The sequence below is a fragment of the Salvelinus alpinus genome, chromosome 31 (assembly GCF_045679555.1).
Source record: "Salvelinus alpinus chromosome 31, SLU_Salpinus.1, whole genome shotgun sequence".
NCBI lineage: Eukaryota > Metazoa > Chordata > Actinopteri > Salmoniformes > Salmonidae > Salvelinus > Salvelinus alpinus.
In genome coordinates this window covers 20,213,110-20,236,652 of record NC_092116.1, presented here as the reverse complement: position 1 = coordinate 20,236,652, position 23,543 = coordinate 20,213,110, and the positions used below count along the sequence as shown (strand labels likewise).

Genomic DNA, 23,543 nt, shown 5'->3' with positions numbered 1-23,543 from the left:
AACAGGTCAGGAACGTGACAACTGTACTGTACCCTACTCTATTGTACTGTACTCTACTGAACTCTTCCCAACTCTATTGTACTGTGCTCAACTGAACTGTAGATCCAAACCCTGTGTTCCCTGGAGAGACAGTTACTCTGATGTGTTCAGTAGGGTCTGACAGTAGATGGAACTATCAGTGGTACAAAGACAGGAATGATAATGTAGTATCCCAGTCTGTCAGACACACTATAACAGGAGACACTCTCACCATCAGTAGAGCTGCTGAGTCTGACCAGGGTCTCTACTGGTGTCAGGGAGAGAGAAGATCCAGACCCACATCTTCATCCATCAGTAGAGTTACTGAGTCTGACCAGGGTCTCTACTGGTGTCAGGGAGAGAGAAGATCCAGACCCACATCTTCATTCATCAGTGATGATGTCACTGTTACTGTGAATAGTGACTCTTTTAGTTGTTGTTGTTATTGTTGTTATCTTATCACTCAAACATAATGAAATACCAACAGATTATCAGCCAAAGACGACAATGACTTCAGACAAAGAGAACATATTCACAGGAGACAGAGTGACACTGAGCTGTACTGTAGAGTCTCCTGGATGGAAGTTTTACTGGTACAGACACAGACCAGACTCTACACCAGTACCCACAACCTCTGGAAACTCCTACACACTCAGCTGGGTCAGTGTCTCTGATGGAGGACAGTACTGGTGCAGAGCTGGGAGAGGAGACCCAGTCTACTACACCCTGTACAGTGACCCAGTCCAGATAAACATTACTGGTGAGTCTTAAACAGTTTTAGGATAAATGGATGCTATTGTGTGAGTCAGGAGAGTACAGTAATGCTGTCAACATCACAGTGCATGGTGCGTCTGTTGTACAACATTCACAATGTTTTTCTACATGTATGTATGATATGATTTTCAATTCTGTAACTGAATGATTGCATCTCATAAAATATCCACCATCCCCCAAAAAACTGAGCTAACAGTCACTCTTGACTTTTACCACCGCCTAGCACTGACTTTCTGGTTGCTACTTTATTGAAGAAAAATGTACTTACTAAGACACAGTATGTGGTTGTGTCACCTAGCTATCTAACTAACTGTAAGTCACTCTGGACAAGATCATCTGCTAAATGTCTAAAATGTCAATGTAAAAATGTACAAGCTCATAAGATGTTGATGTATTGTGAGTGATGACTCCAGGTTTACAACATTATTTATATATTATGTTATACAGCTGGTGATGTGATCCTGGAGAGCCCTGTCTATCCCATGACTGAAGGAGAATCTGTAACTCTGAGCTGTACATTTAGATATCAGGAAACAAATCCTAACCCCAAGACTGATTTCTACAAAGATGGAGAACTCATCAAGAATGAGACCAGAGGAGAGATGACCATCCCTACAGTAACCAAGTCAGATGAAGGATTCTATAAGTGTAAATCTGGTGAAGGAGAATCACCAGAGAGCTGGGTGACAGTGAGAGGTCAGAAGAACAGTGTGTGAGCTTGTGAGAAGAGCAGTGTGTGTGTTCAGGTGTCTTGATGGTAAATCGTGTTTTTCTAGTCCCTCCAGGTTCCGTTGTCTCCATCTCTCTGACCAGGCTGCTGTGTGGTCTACTGGTGATGTCTCCCTTTCTACTGGTGTCCATCGTGCTGACGGTGAAATGCTGCAGGGCTCGAGGTGAGAACTTTATTTCAGTGTATTTACAATCAGTTTATCCAGCTGGATAATCTCCTTCTTTATGTCATGCTCTCTGATGGGATACATTGTATAACTGTGTACAGTTGAAAGAGCAGTTGGATCAGTTTATCTCTAATGCTGCTTTCATCCGTTATATTCCTGTAGGTTTGTGTTCAACAGTCAAATCTCCTCAAGACCAGATACCATGTGATGATGTCATTGAACAGACTGAATCATCCGTGTGATCATTACAGTATGAACTGTAAGCTGAACAACCATTTTAATGATTGTAATGTTTTACCATTGATGTACGATTGTGTTTACTGAGTTTAATATCACTGAATGGAATTTCACAAATGCTGAATGTTATGATTTTGTAAGTTTACATTTTCAGCTTTTGGTGGATTGTATGCTTTCCTTTGTTATTGTTGATTGATGTTGATTTTTCTTGAAATATTACACTTATCTGTCTTTATTTCAGTTTGTTAATTAAACAATAGTGTAGCTCCTGCTTTTGTTTAAAAGTAGAATTTGCTGTATTTGTTTATATGTTTATATTGTTTATATTAAAATACTAATATATACATATATTTACATATATATATATATATATATATATATATATATATATATATATATATATATACGTTCTGACCATAGTTCTTGTGTGTTTTGCTTGTTTTAGTGTTGGTCAGGACGTGAGCTGGGTGGGCATTCTATGTTGTGTGTCTAGTTTGTCTGTTTCTATGTTTGGCCTAATATGGTTCTCAATCAGAGGCAGGTGTTTTGGGTTGTCTCTGATTGGGAATCATATATAGGTGGCTTGTTGTGTGTTGGGATTTTGTGGGTGGTTGTTTCCTGTCTCTGTGTTTTCTCTGCACCAGCTAGGACTGTATCGGTTTGCCACATTTTGTTATTTTGTAATTGTTAAGTGTTCACTTTTTATCAGTATTAAATATGTTGAGCACCAACTACGCTGTGTCTTGGTCCGATCCCTGTTACACCCTCTCTTCTCGTGAAGAGGAGGAAGGCTGCCGTTACAGAACCACCCCCCAATCTCGGACCAAGCAGCGTAGCAACGGGCAGCAGCGGCAGCAGCAGCAGCAGCGGTACCAGGAGGAATGGACTTGGGAAGAGGTGTTGGACGGAAAGGGTTGCTACACATGGGAGGAGATCCTGGCTGGTAAGGATCGCCTTCCATGGGAACAGGTGGAGGCAGCTAGGAGAGCGGAAAAGAGGAGCTAAAGGGGAGTGTGGCGAAGTCAGGTAGGAGACCTGCGCCAACTTCCCGGGCTTACCGTGGAGAGCGAGAGTACGGGCAGACACTGTGTTGTGCGGAAAAGCGCACGGTGTCTCCTGTACGTGTGCTTAGCCCGGTGCGGTACATTCCAGCTCCACGTATCGGCCGGGCTAGAGTGGGTATCGAGCCAGGTGCCATGAAGCCGGCTCAACATATCTGGTCTCCAGTACATCTCCTCGGGCCGGTGTACATGGCACCAGACTTACGCATGGTGTTCCCGGTTCGCCAGCACAGCCCAGTGCGGGCTATTCCACCTCGCCGCGTGTCTACAAACCGGTACCACCAGTTCCGGCAACACGCACCAGGCCTACTGTGTGCCTCAGCAGGTCTGAGCTGCCTGCCTGCCCAGCGCTGTCTGAGCTGCCTGCCTGCCCAGCGCCGTCTGAGCTGCCTGCCTGCCCAGCGCCATCTGAGCCATCCGTCTGCCCAGCGCCATCTGAGCCATCCGTCTGTCCCGAGCCGCCCGTCTGTCCCGAGCCGTCAGAGCCGCCCGTCAGTCAGGAGCCGTCAGAGCCGCCCGTCAGTCAGGAGCCGCCAGAGCCGCCAGCCAGTCAGGAGCCGCCAGAGCCGCCAGCCAGTCAGGAGCCGCCAGAGCCGCCAGCCAGTCAGGAGCCGCCAGAGCCGCCAGCCAGTCAGGAGCCGCCAGAGCCGCCAGCCAGTCAGGAGCCGCCAGAGCCGCCAGCCAGTCAGGAGCCGCCAGAGCCGCCAGAGCCGCCCGCCAGTCATGGCCGCCCGCCAGTCATGAGCCGCCCTCCAGTCATGAGCCGCCCGCCAGTCATGAGCCACCCGCCAGTCATGAGCCGCCCTCCAGTCATGAGCCGCCCTCCAGTCATGAGCCGCCCTCCAGTCATGAGCCGCCCGCCAGTCATGAGCCGCCATTCAGTCATGAGCCGCCATTCAGTCATGAGCTACCTCTCTGTCCGGAGCTACCTCTCGGTTCGGAGCTGTCTCCTCAGTCTGATGGGGCCCTTTGTGAGGGTTCCTAGGCCAAGGTCGGCGGCGAGGGTCGCCACTCAAAGGACGCTAAGGAGGGGGACAAAGACAATGGTGGACTGGTGTCCTCGTCCAGCTCCGGAGCCGCCACCGCGGACAGATGCCCACCCAGACCCTCCCCTAGAGTTTTAGGGGGTGCGTTCGGAGTCCGCACCTCAGGAGGGGGGTACTGTCACGTTCTGACCATAGTTCTTGTGTGTTTTGCTTGTTTTAGTGTTGGTCAGGACGTGAGCTGGGTGGGCATTCTATGTTGTGTGTCTAGTTTGTCTGTTTCTGTGTTCGGCCTAATATGGTTCTCAATCAGAGGCAGCTGTCAATCGTTGTCCCTGATTGGGAATCATATATAGTTGGCTTGTTGTGTGTTGGGATTTTGTGGGTGGTTGTTTCCTGTCTCTGTGTTTTCTCTGCACCAGCTAGGACTGTATCGGTTTGCCACATTTTGTTATTTTGTAATTGTTAAGTGTTCACTGTTTATCAGTATTAAATATTTTGAGCACCAACTACGCTGCGTCTTGGTCCGATCCCTGTTACACCCTCTCTTCTCTTGAAGAGAGGGAAGGCTGCCGTTACAAGATGGGTTTATACCTGGTTGGTCGACCTACTATAACAGTTAAGATAGAACACGTAGCTATAGTTTGTTATTAAAAATGTATATTTACATAATGCAGCTTTAACACTTATTTTTTAATTAAAAATACATTCAGCGAAATTACATTACCAAGAGTAGCACTGCAGATACTGAGATGAGCGAGATGCAGGAATGAACTCTCACACAGTCACACACAGTATCTGCACATATGCACAGGTTCACTTCACGGTGTTCACAGTGTCGTAGCCACGGGACCAAAACAGAGGAGAAGTTGAGCCTCATGCTTCAACACTCTTAGTTGTTATGGAAATTGAACCACTATGCAGTTTACTTTCTACATCTACGTCATATCACTGAGTCTACCTTTAAACTCCACAAGCTTTTGACTTATATTCATTTTGAAATACTGTCTACTAAGGATTTTGTGAAAAAAAAGGTTTTACAGCAGATGTATATTTTCAACATGTAAGTATTCCGTAAATCATTTTCAACATGTAAGTCTTCCGTGAAATGGTTTCAGTAGTTGTCATAGGAGCCAGATGAGCGTTCCACTACGGAACTTAAAAGGGAGAAGGTATGTTGTGTTTTGTATTAATTCTCATATCAAATAAAAAGTGATTCCCCACATCATTGAATTGCTTTGAAATATAACTTGATTTAAGTACATATTAATTTTACTCTCTGTATTTCTGAGTTGAAACAATGCATTTACATCTTGAATGTTTCTATACATTTCTTATTATGTAAAGCAACACTTTCTAACAAACCCTCTATGCACCACAGTCTTCTGTAAACCACATTCAGATTGACTTCTACTGATATGAACCCATACAGTAGTGTTCCATGTCTGTACTGTTATGATGAGATAGAGAGAGGAAGGAATAAGAGGGCAGAACCAGTACACTGAGGGGTTATGTTGTTGCTATGTGACCAATGACCATATTAGTTTCTATACTGTGATCCACTAGAATGTGGAGTAGTTACAGGCCTGTCCCTGAGGGGGGCGGTAAGAAACCCCAGATGTTTACTTGGCTATACCCACTAAAGGTGAAGTCTGACTGCTTTTCCCCTGTAACCTTCCTCTCTCTATTTAGGTTTGCTCCTTCACATGTTGTACGTGTGTCACACACTCTACAAAAAAACACTTTCACATATTTAGAGGTAAATTGTTGGAAAAAGCTAAAATGTTTTGATTCATGTACCCAGTTTCGATACTCCTCCCATCTCTGGTTTGTGGTAATGGATGTGTATGCCTCTGACGTACACACACACACACACACACACACACACACACACACACACACACACACACACACACACACACACACACACACACACACACACACACACACACACACACACACACACACACACACACACAAAATAATTGAACAATTACCCTGATACACATCACATAAACAACACAATAACAAAGACATATCTATTTCAGTATTTAACTAAACGTATCCCTCAGAACCATCTGAGTAATGAATGAGTTAGCTAGCTGACTGTGGTTTTGACACATGCTACTACTGAGCAGTAGTGTGTGTGAAGAGAGAGGGTGAGGAGGGGGAAGGAGGTGGGGGTCTAGGTGTCTATTTGTGGGCTGTGGAACAACTGAGGTTAGCACCCTAGGCTTGTATGGAGGTCTACACTCAGTAAGGGATATCTATTCTATCTATCTTTCTGTGCATTGTGGGTGGAAAGATTAAACAACCATCTACACATTCTGATATCAAACTACAAGCTCTGATCTCATCTCAGGTATCTATTCTCATTTCACCCTCCTTCTATCCAATAAAGAGGACGTAACCAGAGTGAGGTCATGTAGCTAATCATAAGAAGTTAGTATGAAAATAAACATGCCAGCAACTGTTACTCTTTTTTCTCACAGTCTTCGTACATTTCTGTAGAATGCTTCTGTCTATTTCTCTGTGTGTTGGTAAAGAGGCGTGAACTAATCCGTCTGTCATCATATAGGAAGTAGAGGGGTTTGTCAGAAGAACTGTAGTTCAGAGATCATCGTCAGGACAGAATGGAGCACACCTTGTTCTGTGTGTTACTCTGTAAGTACTGAGTTAGTGTGTTTGTGTATGAACACTAATTACCTGATTTACTAAGCCTTTGATGGAAAAAAGGAATAACACAATGTAAATGAAGACAGTTTCAATGCTTTAGATGTTGTGTGTGTTTTATCCCTAATTGATAAACCAGTGCAAATGCTCATTAGTAAATGGTACTAAAGTGGGATTTCAGCAAATATAGTATAGGTCTACAGATGTAGGATCTTAATTTGATCACTATTTTGTTGCTAAGGTTTGTCCTGCACCACTGGAAATGCAGATGAGCTTTGTGATTTACATAAACTAACTGAAAACTAAATTAACAGTATTGCACTTTTCATATAGCCTACTTTTGGCCAGCTAATAGCCTAACCACCAATCAAGCAACATTTTGGACTTAAACGTTCAAATCCTGTTGCTGCAGGATTATTTTGCTGTGACGATATAGTTTATATTAAGATCATATATCTGTATATGAGGTGGGGGTGAATGAACATCCTACATTGAAGTAGCATCTCTGTGAGAACCTGAGCTTGTATAGCAGATACCATGCAGACCTGGGTAGTGTGGTGGTGTGGTGAGCATTTAAACAGGTCACCACTCAGGAACTACAGAGTAGCACTAACTCAGTTGTTGCTAAATGTGCTGTCAATGACAATGAATTCAAAATGCTATATTTGTTGAATGTGTTCTAGTATCAAGTTGTGATTATTGTACATGGTTGAGAGTTCCATCTCTACAGTTATAGTAAACTGTGCTAAGAGATTAATGAGTGGTGTTTTGATTATTTTGGTCTCTGTATTCTCTCTGCGTGCAGGACATTTGAAATGTATGAACATTATGAAAGCTTCAGTCCCTAATTCAAACTATCACAAAATGTTCCCCCTTCCACTTGTTGTGGGATATGACTGAGGGATGGGGCTAGGGAAATTCATTCATCTACGTTGTTTACAATAATAGCAAATTAATAACCGTATATTTAAGGTTCTCTTTCAATGATTCGTTTCAGTAACTCTAAATGGGAATTTATAGGAACGCCTACTCTCAGAAGAAGCGTCTGTTGGAGACAGACAGGTAGAGTCGAGAATGAGGTGAGCCACTCACCTACTTAAAAAGAGCCAATTTCCCGCCCTCTGATTATTCAGACTTTTTATCACGAAGAGCATTACTCTCAATCTCTCCTCAGATTGACTGGATCCCTGTTTACTGCAACCCCCTTGAGTCGATTGACTAACCAGTGCATCAATCTAAGTTACATAACAAAAACATCCCCATTCAAATCTGTTTGTTTAAGCTAGATATATCTGTTTAAGCTAGATACATCCACTGCATCTGCCAGTGTCACACTTCCGGTCTTCTCAGGTAAACATCTGTAGCCTATTACCACTCTGTGGAAAGGTGAGACTCTCATGAACATGATGGTGTTGTCTGTTTTGCTCATTGACCCCCAAAGGTACAAGGAGACTCGTCTGAAGTTGGTACCGTTGATGTGCCAACTTCTGAACACTGCTCACTTCAGGAAGCCATTAGCCATGAGGCATCTATTGAGCTAGCTCATGCCTGTCAAGGCTAATTCACAGCAATGCTGAAATGTATTTAGTTCGCCTTGCATTGAGTTGCTTTTTGCCTATAAACTGAACCAGCCCCACTCTGTGGTAATTCTGCCAACGTGAGTTATTTTGCTAAAAGTGTCTATTTTTGATAACATCTCTTTGACACCACTACCTCTGGTGAGCATGAGTCGCCTGGCTTGTACACAGCTTCTTCTCATAGCGGAGATTTGATGTGCACGCACAGTTACTCACAAATGCTGTCTATTGTTACGAGTGCGTACAAGATTCAGTTTGCTATGAAATTATTTTCTACTGGGTTCTATTTTCAATAGCCAACGGTGACAACAAAAGCCTCGACCATACAGCAGAAGTGTGACATTCACAGGAAAGAATGTGAAGCCTTCAACTTCTGCATGCCCCACAGACCTGGGCCCCATGGCAGCCTGTTTGTTCTGTGTTCCTGCATCTCGCCCCAGCCTCACAGCTCGGGGGGGGCAACAAGCTGGCCTTAGGGACTGAGGTCCTGGCGACGCAGCAGTCTGACAATTCTCAGGCTAGGCCCCTGAACCAGGCCAAACCTGTAGGGAAGCTGTCCTACGCTGCAGCAAGGACAAGCCCCTCTAATTCTCCTAAGAGAGGTAAGAAGGGTCGTCCAACCTAGGGCATAGCCCTGGAGGCTGAGAAGGATAGAGTGCAGAGCCTATGGCTCCCTGCCCTACCCTTTCTCTTCATGTTTAATATTAGTCACTCCTTCCACTGAGTTTTGCAGCAGTGGGAAGGCAGGGCTGCGTTAAGACAAAACCCTATTCTCTGTGCAGCACCTGACTTCAGTGGCTGTGTTGTGCTCACATCAGAAAATGGAGGACACACACTTTTTGTTCCCCCCAAATGCCCATCTCCCTCAGGCTCTCCTCGTGGCACTTTCTCATGTTTTCATCCAGGGGTGGATTCAGCATGTCAGCCCTCCCTCCAGTCTCACCAACACACAGAGCAGGAGGGTAATATGTCTTTCACTCTTCACCATGGCCCTTTTTGCCTCTAACTGTTGGCGCAAACAATCACAGTCAAGGGACTTCTTTGTCATTTGCACAACTGAACACATTCAACCGAAATTTGGCTTCCGCATTGAGCCCACACCCTCTGAATCAGAGTGGTGAGGGGGGCTGCCTTAATTGACAACCATGTCTTCTGCGCCCGGGGAACAGTTGCTGTGGGGGTTAACTGCCTTGCTCAAGGGCAGAACGGAAGATTTATCCACCTTGACGGCTCAGGGATTCAAACAACCAATCTTTCAGTTACTGTCCCAACGCTGTAACCGCTAGGCTACCTGCCACCCCTCCGTTTTCCTATCAGAGGGCGCTGTTACTCTGTACAACAAGGCAGGTGAAACCATATTGGCTTCCCTGTTCTACGGGAGAACAGGTTTCCAGCGCTCACTGTTAAAGCCCCTCAGCCCTTTTAAAGATTCGGAGAGATTTTTTGGGCAAAGGCGACTTGACGCTGTTATGGATAACACTCTCCTTTGAGCTAGAGATCAGTCAGTATAGTAATTTCTTACTTCACTTCTGGGTCTTAGGGAAGAAGGGGGGTGTCGTGGTTTACTTCACCCTCATTGGGCGGCAGAGCCACAGACAGCTATCTGGTACTCCCCTAGAGAAAGAAGCGAGTTCAGATTTGTCATCGTCATGGTGGGACGAGTAACGCAGCAAAAGTGGCTAGCTTCTAGCCCAACCAGTTCAAAAGACCCATATTACCAACATTTTTATCTCCCTATAGCGAATCGCCGGAACCACATTTTATATTCATATACCACGTCGTGAGCCGTTCTAAAACTACTCTCCCGTCATTAACCATTTGTTTACACTTTGTTCAGTCACCTGACATTTTAAAGAGACACTGTACAATTTTCAATGTAACGCATCTCAATAGGAAAATAGTGCCTTTACACAATTTAGAATCCTAATATCCACAAATTACTGTAATTTCAATGACAGGTATTTGGAAACACTTTTTAGCTTTTATAATAAACAAATGTCTTTACAGTGTTACATATTAGTTTCTAGGGCACACCATGTCCTTCAAAAGTAACTAGAATTCATAGCAAAGATCTTGGCAGCTATCATCATGCAGGGTTTATAACCTAGCGAACAAAGCAATTCTCTATGGTGCGTGCACAGGCGTGTGTGCACATGCGTGTTTGTTATAAAAACAACTTTATTTAACTAGGCAAGTCAGTTAAGAACAATTTCTTACTTACAATGACGGCCTACCCCAGCCAAACCCTAACGACGCTGGGCCAATTGTGCGGCACCCTAAGGGACTCCCAATCATGGCCGGTTGTGATACAGCCTGGAATCAAACCAGGGTCTGTAGTGACGCCTCTAGCACTGAGATGCAGTGCCTTAGAACGCTGCACCACTCAGGAGCCCTGTTAAGTTAGGGGGTGGCTAAAGTTGTTATATTTCCTGTGTGGGCAGTGGAACAACTGAGGTTAGCTGGCTAGGCTTGCTACTTGACAACTTAGCAAAGGGCCTACAAGCATCTATTCTTTTCTCGTTCCATCCTCCTTTCCTCCAATAAAGAGGAAGTAACCAGTGTGAGATCATGCAGTGTGGGGCCATACAGAGAAGTTGGTCAGAAAATAAACACGCCTTTAACCACTACTATTTTTTCTCACAGTCTTCGTACATTTCTGTAGAATGCTTCTCTCCATTTCTCTGTGTGACGTTAAAGAGGCGTGAACTAATCCATCTGTCATCATATAGGAAGGAGAGGGGTTCGTCAGAAGAAGTAGTTCAGAGATCGTCGGCAGGACAGAATGGAGTCCACCTTGATCTGTGTGTTACTCTGTAAGTACTGAATTAGTGTGTTTGTGTATGAACACTAATTACCTGATTTACTAAGACTTTGATGGAAAAAGGAATAAAACCTTCATGTGAATTAAGACAGTTTTATGCGTTTAGCTTTTTGGTTTTATCCCTAATTGATAAAACAGTGCAAATACTTATTTGTAAATGGTACTAAAATGGGATTACAGGACATGGTAAGTCTCTGGCCTTTTTAAAGCTGCAGTCCGTAATTGAAACTACCACAAAACGGCCACTTGTTGTGGTATACAGCTGAGGAATGTTGCTAGGGGAATTCATTCATGTACATTGTTTGTTTACAGTGATATTGTTAACAAGACTGTGGCACTACCCGTATGGAAAAACACATGAATTTCACATGTGATCTCATGTTATCACGTGATCTTATGAGAAGTTACTGCGATAACAAAATTAAAAGTTGATTGGATTTATATAGTGCTTTTCTACCAACTGAGGTACTCAAAGCACTTTACATAGTAGGGGGAAACTCACCTCATCCACCAGCAATGTGTTGCACCCACCTGGGTGATGCAAGACAACCAGTTGTGTGTCAGAACGCTCACCACACATCAGCTATTAGGTGGAGAGGTGAGGAGTGATAGAGTGCCTTCAGAAAGTATTCATACTCCTTGACTAATTCCACATTTTGTTGTGTTACAGCCGGAATTCAACCTGTATTAAGTTATGTATTTTTCTCACCCATCCACACACAATACCCATAATGACAAAGTGAAAACATGTTTTTAGAAATGTTTACAAATCTATTGAAAATGAAATACAGAAATATCTTACTTACATCATTTTTTTGCAGAATTTCTTGCAGAATTACTTTAGTGCGTTGTTGCAATCAGGATGCATGTTGTGGAATATTTGTATTCTGTACAGGCTTCCTTCTTTTCACTCTGTCAATTAGGTTAGTATTGTGGAGTAACTACAATGTTGTTGATCGATACTCAGTTTTTTCCTATCACATCCATTTAACTCTAACTCTTTTAAAAAGTCACCATTGGCCTCATGGTGAAATCCCTGAGAAGTTTCCTTCCTCTCCGGCAAGTTAGTGAGGAAGGACACCTGTATCTTTGTAGTGACTAGGTGTATTGATACACCATCCAAAGTGTAATTACCAACTTCGCCATGTTCAAATGGATATTCAAGTCTGCTTTTTAATTTTATTTAGCCCATCTACCAATAGGTGCCCATCTTTGAGAGGCGTTGGAAAACATCCCTGGTCTTTGTGATTGAATCTGTGTTTGAAATTCACTTCTCAACTGAGAGACCTTAGAGATAATTGTCTGTGTGGGGTACAGAGATGAGGTTGTCATTCAAAAATCATGTTAAACACTATCATTGCACACATAGTGAGTCCATGCAACTTATTATGTGACTTGTTCACATGTGAAAATGCAATTTATGTGAAACTGCACATTTCACCTGAGTCGTTTTTGCAAGGGATGTGATTAAATGGTGTATGAGTTTTAAGGTGAGTGACATGCTGTACATTTGACATGATCACTTCAATATGACCCCACCTGGGAGTTGAAACTCACAACCTCTACATTTGGGGTACGCTGATCTTTCTGCTGCGCCAACAAGTCTGTACAGTCGCATTCTCAGAAGTCCCCCACAGATGAATTACCTATACATCTACGCACATTGCAAAATAATGCCAACTGCACTGATAGTTATCAGTTAATCTGACTATTCTATTAAAGGTTTTCTGTATAGTTGTCTAATGTTGTTGGGGCATATTATTCTGTTTTAATGTTACTCCTGAATCACTATGATAAATATAATAGGTTTTAATGTTACTCCTGAATCACTATGATAAATATAATAGGTTTTAATGTTACTCCTGAATAACTATGATACATATAATAGGTTTTAATGTTACTCCTGAATCACTATGATACATATAATAGGTTTTAATGTTACTCCTGAATAACTATGATAAATATAATAGGTTTTATTGAGTGTATTTTAAACAAGCTGAGATTTACAGTAAAGTTCAACGTTTAGGAATACGGGTGAAATCAGTTATTGACACAGAAACGGTGCCATGGAAGACTGGAATGCCATGAACCAAGAGATTGTGAGTTTCAATCAAATCACATTGTATTGGTCACATACACATATTTAGCAGATGTTATTGCGGGTTTGGTGAAATGCTTGTGAGGACATGTTACATTTAGATTAGTTGTTTATTTAGTCACATGCATAAGGTCACAGATGTAATTGCAGTGTACAGTGAAATACTTCAACTCTGAGATCCAACAGTTCAGGTGTAAATGAAACAATAATATAAATATAAACATAAACAAAATAATATATACATATTTACAACTGTGACAATGAAAAATACAAATGTCCATTAGGGTGTGGGCAGGGTAATTGTCGGTATCAGGCTGTGATGCAGTTGACATACTAGGCTGTAATGCAGCCCGACAGTGTTGACTTGATGGTGCTCCTGTAGAATACTATGAGGCCCCTTGGGAAAAGGCAGAATTTCATCAGCCTCCTGAGGTTAAGAGTTGCTGTCGAGCCCTCCTCACCACGGTGTCTGTGTGGTTTGACCATTTCAGCTCCTCTAACATATGTACACCCAGGAACTTTAAGTTTTTGACTGTCTCCACGGCGACCCCATTGATGAGGATGGGGGCGTGTCCAACCTGGTTCCTCCTGAGGTCCGCAATCAGCTCCTTTGTTTTGCTGAAGTTGAGGGAGTGGTTGTTTACCTGGCACCACACCGGCAGAGTGCCTACCTCCTCCATGTAGGGCGTCTCGTCGTTGTTGGTAATCATGCCTACTACTGTTGTGTCGCCAGTGAACTTGATGATGTAGTTGGAACTGTGTGAGGCCATGCAGCCGTGGGTATAGAGAGAGTACAGGAGGGGACTGAGGACGCACCCTTGTGGGGCCCCTGTGTTGAGAATCCATGTTGATGAGGTAATGTTGTCTATCTTCACCACCTGAGGGCTGCCCGTCAGGAAGTCCAGGACCCAGTTGCAAAGGGAGAAGTTCAGTCCCAGGGCTGTCAGTTTTCTGGTGAGCTTAGAGGGCACTATGGTATTGATGGCCGAGCTGTAGTCAATGAACAGCATCCTCACATATGCATTCCTCTTGTCCAGGTGGCTGAGGGCTGTGTGCAGTGAAATGGCGATTGTGTTGTCCGTGGATCTGTCGGGGCAGTAGGGGAATTGGAGCGGGTCGAGTGTGTCGGGGAGGGAGGATGTGATGTAGTCTTTGACAACCCCCTCAAAGTATTTCATAATGATGGAAGTGAGTGCAATGGGTCGGTAGTCATTTAGTTAAGTTACTATCTCTTTCTTGGTCAAGAGGATATCTTGAATAATAATTACAGTATAAATAAACAATCACAATGTAATCATGTCAATGTGTGTCAAATATGAAAGTTAAAAACACTGAGACGTTTCGGGGACATCCTAACAACAAATTTTAGGGCATCACCTGTGAAATGTAGTGTTAAACATATCCACATCTGAAACTTCACATGAAATATCATCAGAGAAGCTATGTCTGGTAAGACGAGGGGCGGGGGTGTGTGTCCGTTTGTAAATAACTGCTGGGGCACAATTTCTAATATCAAAGAAGTCTTGAGGTTTTGCTCGCCTGGGGTAGAGTGCCTCATGATAATCTGTAGACCACACTATCTACCAAGAGAGTTCTCATCTATATCATTCGTAGCCATCAATTTACCACCACAAACCGATGCTGGCACTAAGACCGTACTCAACAAGCTGTATAAGGCCATAAGCAAACAAGACAATGCGCATCCAGAAGCGGTGCACCTAGTGGCCGGGGAGATTAATGCAGGCAAACTTAAATCAGTTTTACCAAATTTTTACCAGCATGTCACATGTGCAACCAGAGGGGAAAAACTCTAGACCACCTTTACTCCACACACAGAGACGCATACAAAGCTCTCCCTCGCCCTCCATTTGGCAAATCTGACAATAATTCTATCCTCCTGACTCCTGCTTACAAGCAGAAACTAAAGCAGGAAGTACTAGTGACTCGCTCAATACGGAAGTGGTCAGATGACCAATGACATTGAGGAGTATACCTCCTCAGTCACCATCTTCATCAATAAGTGCATCGACGACGTCGTCCCCACAGTGACCGTACGTACATATCCCAACCTGAAGCCATGGATTACAGCGAACATCCGCACTGAGCTAAAGGCTAGAGCTGCCGCTTTCATGGAGGGGTACACTAATCCGGACACTTATAAGAAATCTCGCTATGCCCTCAGACAAACAATCAAATAGGCAAAGCGTATAGGGAGGAGGTCAGAGACCTGACACAAGATGGCACCGGAGAAGAAGGCTGACATTTTACGTCTTCCTAACCAATTGGGTTTTTTGTTTGTTTCTTTGCGTTGTTTAACTTATTTTTAAACTTATTTTGTAGATAATGTTGCTGCTACGGTTTCTTATGACTGAAAATAACTTCTGGACATCAAAACTGCAATTACTCACCACGAACTGGCGTACTCCTTTTTTTCCTTTGAGTCCGACGAGCCCGATGTGAATGACATACTGCTTTCCCAGGAACAGGCCCAGATCCCCGTCATTTGCATGAAGAGAGGGCAGAGAAAAAGGGGCCGGAGGGGAGGCTACCTTCTAAGAATTTGTCGGCTATCGAATAAACCCCCACTGCCTTCCATTCTGCTAGCAAACGTGCAAACGTTGGAAAATAAATCGATGATCTAAGCGGAAGATTAAACTACCAGCAGGACATTCAAAACTGTAATATCTTATGCTTCACGGAGTCATGGCTGAACGACGACATAATCAACATACAGTACAGCTGGCTGGTTATACGCTGTATTGGCAGGATAGAACAGAAGCGTCTGGTAAGACAAGGGATGGCAAACTATGTCTTTTTGTAAATAACATCTGGTTTGCGATATCTAAGCAAGTCTCAAGGTTTTGCTCGCCCGAAGTAGAGTATCTCATGATTAACTGTAGACCACACTATCTACCTAGTTTTCAGCTGTATTTTTCGTAGACGTCTACATACCACCACAGACTGATGCTGGCACTAAGACCATACTCAATGAGCTGCATTCCGCCATAAGCAAACAGGAAAACGCTCACCCAGAGGCTGAAGCTCCTAGTGGATGGGGACTTTAATGCAGGGACACTTAAATGCATCTTACCAAATTTCTATCAGCATGTTAAATGTGCAACCAGAGGGAAAGAACTCTAGACCACCTTTACTCCACACACAGAGATGCATACAAAGCTCTCCCTCTCCCTCCATTTGGCAAATCTGACCATAATTCTATCCTTCTGATCCTTCTCCTGCGTAAAAGCAAATACCAGTGACTCGATCAATAAAGAAGTGGTCAGATGAAGCAGATGCTAAGCTACAGGACTGTTTTGCTAGCACAGACTGGAAAATGTACCGGGATTCCTCAGATGGCATTGCAGAGAACACCACATCAGTCATTGGCTTCATCAATAAGTGCATCAATGACGTCATCCCCACAGTGACCATACGTACATATCCCCAACCGGAAGCCACTGATTACAGGCAACATCCGCACTGAGTTAAAGGCTATAGCTGCCGCTTTCAAGGAGCAGGACTCTAACCCGGAAGCGTATGAGAAATCCCGCTATGCCCTCCGACGAACCATCAAACAGGCAAGCGTCAATACAGGACTAAGATCGAATCGTACTACACCGGCTCGTACTACACTGGCTCTGATGCTCGTCGGATTTGGCAGGGCTTGTCAACCATTACAGTCTACAAAGGGAAGCACAGCCGAGAGCTGCCCAGTGACACGAGCCTACCAGACGAGCTAATCTACTTCTACACTTGATTCGAGGCAAACAACACAAACATGCATGACAGCACTAGCTGTTCCGGAACACTGTGTGATCTCGCTCTCCGCAGCCGATGTGAGTAAGACTTTAAAACAGGTCAACATTCACAAGGCCACAGGGCCAGACGGATTACCAGGACGTGTACTGCGAGCATACGCTGAACAACTGGCAAGTGTCTTCATGACATTTTCAAACTCTCCCTGTCCGAGTCTGAAAAACCAACATGTTTTAAGCAGACCACCATAGTCCCTGCACCCAAGAACACTAAGGTAACCTGCCTAAATGACTACCGATCAGTAGCACTCAGTAGTCTGTAGCCATGAAGTGATTTGAAAGGCTGGTCATGGCTCACATCAACGCCATTATCCCAGAAACCACTCCAATTTGCATACCGCCCTAATAGATCCACAGATGATGCAATCTCTATTGCACTCCATGCTGCCCTTTCCCACCTGGACAAAAGGAACACCTATGTGAGAATGCTATTCATTGACTACAGCTCAGTGTTCAACACCACAGTGCCCTCAAAGACCATCACTAAGCTAAGGACCCTGGGACTAAACACCTCCCTCTACAACTGAATCCTGGACTTCCTGACGGGCTGCCCTCAGGTGGTAAGGGTAGGTAACAACACATCTGCCACGCTGATCCTCGGCACAGGCGCCCCTCAGGGGTGCGTGCTCAGTCTCCTCCTGTACTCCCTGTTCACTCATGACTGCACCACATCTGCAGTCCTCATACCTCCTTGCATCATGCCTAAGGCACGTTCCCGCAGATGAGCATTGACCTTGGGCATCTTTCTTTTGGTGTTTTTCAGAGTCAGTAGACAGGCCTCTTTTGTGTCCTAAGTTTTCATTACTGTGACCTTAATTGCCTACCGTCTGTAAGCTGTTAGTGTCTTAACGACCGTTCCACAGGTGCATGTTCATTAATTGTTTATGGTTCCTTAAACAAGCATGGGAAACAGTGTTTAAACCCTTTACAATGAAGATCTGTGTAGTAATTTGGATTTTTACAAATTATCTTTGAAAGACAGTGTCCTGAAAAAGGGATGTTTCTTTTTTTGCTGAGTTTATATACTATGCGGTGTCAGAGGAAGGCCCAAAAAATTGTCAAAGACTCCAGTCACCCAAGTCATAGACTATTCTCTCTGCTACCGCAAGGCAAGCCGTACCGGAGCGCCAGGTCTAGATCCAAAAGGCTGCTTAACAGCTTCTACCCCAAAGCCATAAGACTGCTGAACAATTAATGAAATTGGAATCCAGACAATTTACATTGACATGCCCCCTCCCTACCATTGTTTTTACACTGCTGCTACTCAATGTTTGTTATCTATGCATAGTCACTTTACCCCTACCTACATGTACAAAATAACTCTACTACCATTCCCCCGCATATTGACTTGGTACCCATAGCCCCTGTATATAGCCTCATTATCGTTATTTTTATTGTGTTACTTTTTATTTGACTATTTATTACTTTAGTTAATTGAGTAAATATTTTCTTAACTCTTTCTTGAACTGCTGTCACGTTCGTTTTGATGGACGGACCAAGGTGCAGCGTGTCTTGAGATCCACATCTTTATTTAAGTGAAACTTGTAAAACAATGACCACGCAAATGAACCTTAGTGCAACAAGCACATACACAAACAAACAATATCCCACAAACACAGGTGGGAAAAACAGCTACCTAAATATGATCCCCAATTAGAGGCAACGATTACCAGCTGCCTCTCATTGGGAACCATACAAAACTCCAACATAGAAAATATAAACTAGAACACCCCCTAGTCACACCCTGACCTACTACACCATAGAGAACCAAGGGCTCTCTATGGTCAGGGTGGGACAACTGTATTGTTGGTTAAGGGCTTGTAAGTAATCATTTCATTGTAAGGTGAAACACCTGTTGTATTTGGTGCATGTGACAAATATAATTTGATTTGATATGCGTAGTGTTCCAAAACATTTGATTTGATGTGGAATCATGTGTTTTTTCCTAATGAAGCAATTAAAAGTGATACTCTTTCAGAATGAATGGCTATTATTCATTTAAAAGTGCTAAAATCTATGTGGAAATTGCAGATTGCACCTTTAAAATAAAGTACAGTAAGTATAAAGTATTTGGTAATCAGTACCTGAATATGGCATGTTGTTATTTATTTCAAGCTAATATTGGTGCAATGTGACTTTCTTTGTTGTAGTGCTGAATACACACATCAACTCTGGACACTCTAAAGATGATGATGGTAGATATTTGTTCACTTCATCAAGCCTCCATCTCTTAATGCTTCTTCCTATTTCTTTATTTGTGATTTTTAAAGTTGATTTTGGCTGGACATATTTTTTGTTTTTAGTGTTTTGAAATAACATGTGTAACATAATTGTATCATCCTGGTTTGATTTTGTGCAGGAGTGGTGAAGGCTGTTCTGACCATACACCCCAACAGCTCCCAGATATTCAGTGGAGAGTCTGTCACTCTCAGATGTGTCATACAGGGGGGAGGAGTCACTGAGTGGAAATACACATGGCGCAAGAATGGTAATTCTGATTCCTCCAGTATGAAGAATGAACATGAGGTCAGTGCTGCTGAGGTTTCCCACAGTGGTGACTACAGATGTCTGGGTTCACATCAGCAGCAGGATTCTAAACGGAGTGATGCAGTCACACTGACAGTGACAGGTACGTCATCTTATTTCTCATTTACATAAGTGCCTCCATTCTCATAACCACTTGACATTGGACACAATTTTAAGGATGCTGTTCAGTTGTTTTAAAAACATCTGTTGTGTGTTTCCTCAGCTCTGCCCAAAGCTACACTGACTGTAGATCCAAACCCTGTGTTCCCTGGAGAGACAGTTACTCTGACGTGTTCAGTAGGGTCTGACAGTATCTGGAGCTATCAGTGGTACAAAGACAGGACTGATAATGTACTACCCCAGTCTGTAAGTCACACTATAACAGGAGACACTTTCACCATCAATGGAGCAACAGTGAATGAGGGTCCCTACTGGTGTCAGGGAAAAAGAGAGTCCAGACCCACTTCTTCATCCATCAGTGACCCTGTCACTATCACTGTCAATGGTGAGTAGTGTCATACAGATATACACTATTTATATTAAGACAATCATGGTCTGTGTGTCAGTATTCATAGTTATGATAGAAAAACAAAGACTTGTTTAATTAAAGAAGTATGGTGATCATACTTTGGAAAGATTGGTGCTCTAACTACATTTAATCATGATAGAGCAGATTCTATGTATGAATCAACTAACTACATTTAATCATGATAGAGCAGATTCTATGTATGAATTAACTAACTACATTTAATCATGATAGAGCAGATTCTATGTATGAATCAACTAACTACATTTAATCAAGATAGAGCAGATTCTATGTATGACTCAACTAACTACATTTAATCATGATAGAGCAGATTCTATGTATGAATCAACTAACTACATTTAATCATGATAGAGCAGATTCTATGTATGAATCAACTAACTACATTTAATCATGATAGAGCAGATTCTATGTATGAAACAACTAACTACATTTAATCATGATAGAGCAGATTCTATGTATGAATCAACTAACTACATTTAATCATGATAGAGCAGATTCTATGTATGAATCAACTAACTTCATGTGTCTTTCCACAGCTCTGCCTGTGGCCTCAGTGAGTGTCTCTCCTCGGGGTGTCCTCTACTCTGGAGAGACAGTCAGTCTGCAGTGTGTCGTACCAGGCTACACATACTGGAGGTACTACTGGTACAAAAACAACCGATACCTTCCCAGTCAGACCAGTAAAGCCATAGATATCACCATCCCCATCACTCTGACTGGTCAGGCTGGTCAGTACAGATGTGAGGGACTGAGGACAGATCGGCCCCAGAGGTCACAACCCAGTGATGACGTCCCCATCAGTGTCACTGGTAAGTTCACTATAGTCAGTATCACTATAACAGTGTAATTTGAAACAGCTACTCATGTATCCAGTTTAGGTAATATGTCTAAACTGTGACATGTTTCCTCAGCTCTGCCCAAAGCTACACTGACTGTAGAGCCAAACCCTGTGTTCCCTGGAGAGACAGTTACTCTGATGTGTTCAGTAGGGTCTGACAGTAGCTGGAACTATCAGTGGTACAAAGACAGGAATGATAATGTAGTATCCCAGTCTGGTTACAGTAACAATGGAGTCTCTCACATCAGTAGAGCTGATGTGTCTGACCAGGGTCAGTACTGGTGTGAAGGGAACAGAGTGTCTAGACCCACATCTTCACAACCAAGTGATCCTGTCACTCTCACTGTAGAAGGTGAGTTACTTTGTGTTTTTTGTCATAAAGATGGCCACTATTTATATTGTGTCAGAATTCTTAATTAAATTATTGGGACAGTATTTTCACCAAAACAATACTACTACTCTACTATACTGTGCCCTACACTATTGTACTGTGCTCCATTGAACTGTACCCTACTCTGCTGTACAATACTGTACCCTACTCCATTGTACTGTGCTCTACTGAACTATACCCTACTCTATTGCACTGTCCTCTACTATACTGTACCCTATTCTACTGCACTCTACTGTACTGTACCCTACTGAACTGTACCCTACTCTACTGTACTCTACTTTAATGTATTGTACTGTGTTCTACTGAACTGTACCCAACTCTATTGTACTGTACTCTACTGAACTGTACCCTGCTCTACTGTACTGTGCTCTACTGTACTGTACTCTGCTGAACTGTACCCTACTCTATTGTACTGCACTATACTGTACTGTACCCTAATCTACTGTACTGTGCTCTACTGAACTGTACCCTGCTCAATTGTATTGGTTATTTTATGCTTGTGTGCGGCTTCTCGGCCATGGAAACCCATATCATGAAGCTCCAGACGAACATTTATTGTGCTGAGTTTGCTTCTAGAGGCAGTTTGGAACACAGTAGTTAGTGTTTCAACCGAGGACAGGCAATTTTTACGTGCTCAACACTTCAGCACTCGGCGGTCCCGTTCTGTGCGCTTGTGTGGCCTACCACATTGCAGCTGAGCCGTTGTTGCTCCTAGACGTTTCCACTTCACAATAACAGCACATCTGGTTAGCTCTAGCGTGGCAGAAATTTGACAAACTGACTTGTTAGACAGGTGGCATCCTATGACGGTGTCACGTTGAAAGTCACTGAGCTCTTCAGTAAGGCCAGTCTACTGCCAATGTTTGTCTATGGAGATTGCATGGCTGTGTGCTTGCTTTTATACACATGTCAGCAACAGGTGTGGCTGAAAAAGCTGAATCCACTAATTTGAAAGGGTGTCCACATACTTTTGCATATATAGTTTATATGTTTAAAATAACAGTTACCGTACTACTTACTGAAGTCAGATCCTACTTTGGAAAGATTGTTGCTCTGACTGCATTTGTCTTCATATAACTGTTTCCACAGCTCTGCCCACCGCCTCAGTGAAGATAGTCACTCCACAGGGTCTCCTCTACCCTGGAGAGACAGTCACTCTGCAGTGTGACATATCAGACTACACAGACTGGACGTACCGCTGGTTCAGATACAACGAAGAGCTTCCCATTCAGACTAGAAAAACCCTCACCATCTCTCTCCCTGACCAGGCTGGTCAGTACCAGTGTGTTGGGACGAGGAGAGGTCGGCCCCAGAAGTCATATCACAGCTCAGCTCTCCCCATCATCATCACTGGTGAGCTCACTGTTTGTCTTCAATCTGGGCTTTCTAAATTTAGAGCCAATGAGCGTTAATCTAATTGCATACACTGTATGTTCTAACTGAATGGAGTCAACATATGTAAAATATACTTTTATCAGAATGTTACAGCATCAGCTGAATCACCAGGAATGTATCCAGATGTTTTGGGCATTATTTTCACATCTCTTCCCAAAACTACTCTGACTGTAAAGTCAAACCCTTCATACACTGGAGAGACAGTCACTCTGATGTTTTCAGTGGGGTCTGACAGTAGCTGGATCTATCAGTGGTTCAAAGACAGGAATGATAATGTAGTATCCCAGTCTGGTTACAGTAACATTGGAGTCTCTCACACCATCAGTAGAGCTGATGTGTCTGACCAGGGTCTCTACTGGTGTGAAGGGAACAGAGCGTCTAGACCCACATCTTCACAAACTAGTAATGCTATTACTCTCACTGTAAAAGGTCAATTACTTTGTGTTTTTGTCATAAAGATGGACACTATTAATGTTGTCAGAAATCTTAGTTAAAGTATTGGGACAGTGTTGGGACAGTGTTGTTCTGTGAAGTCTCCAAACTCCAAAGCAATAACAAACACATTGTTAAATTATTTTAGTACAAAGTATTTGTTTATACACATACTGTATTTATATTGAGAGGAGTCTGTCCTGTACACTGACTCCTAAACTTGATGTTTGAACATAAAGGAAAGCATTTGTATAGAGGTTTCATCTTTGTATCTGTGCCATTATGATGTCTGTTACAACACAGGCAGCACATCTACATGTTAATGTTGCATGTGCTATAATCTACCAACTGTGTTACAGAGGACCACCATGTGGGTAGTGGACAAGTGCAAACTTCAGGAAAAAGTGTAGAGTATTCTGATGTATAGCCTACGGGGGGGCTCCAACCCTCCAAGACCCCAA

General features: G+C 43.2%; 1 protein-coding gene across 1 annotated transcript in view; it reads left to right on the top strand.

Moving 5' to 3' along the window:
* LOC139561426 (basement membrane-specific heparan sulfate proteoglycan core protein-like) overlaps nucleotides 1–23,543 on the top strand; it is a 165,177-nt gene that overhangs the window by 110,286 nt on the left and 31,348 nt on the right. The window contains 4 exon segments of the mRNA XM_071378501.1: nucleotides 19,703–19,984; nucleotides 20,563–20,835; nucleotides 20,938–21,216; nucleotides 22,345–22,608. Coding sequence (XP_071234602.1) covers nucleotides 19,703–19,984; nucleotides 20,563–20,835; nucleotides 20,938–21,216; nucleotides 22,345–22,608 — 1,098 coding nt within the window.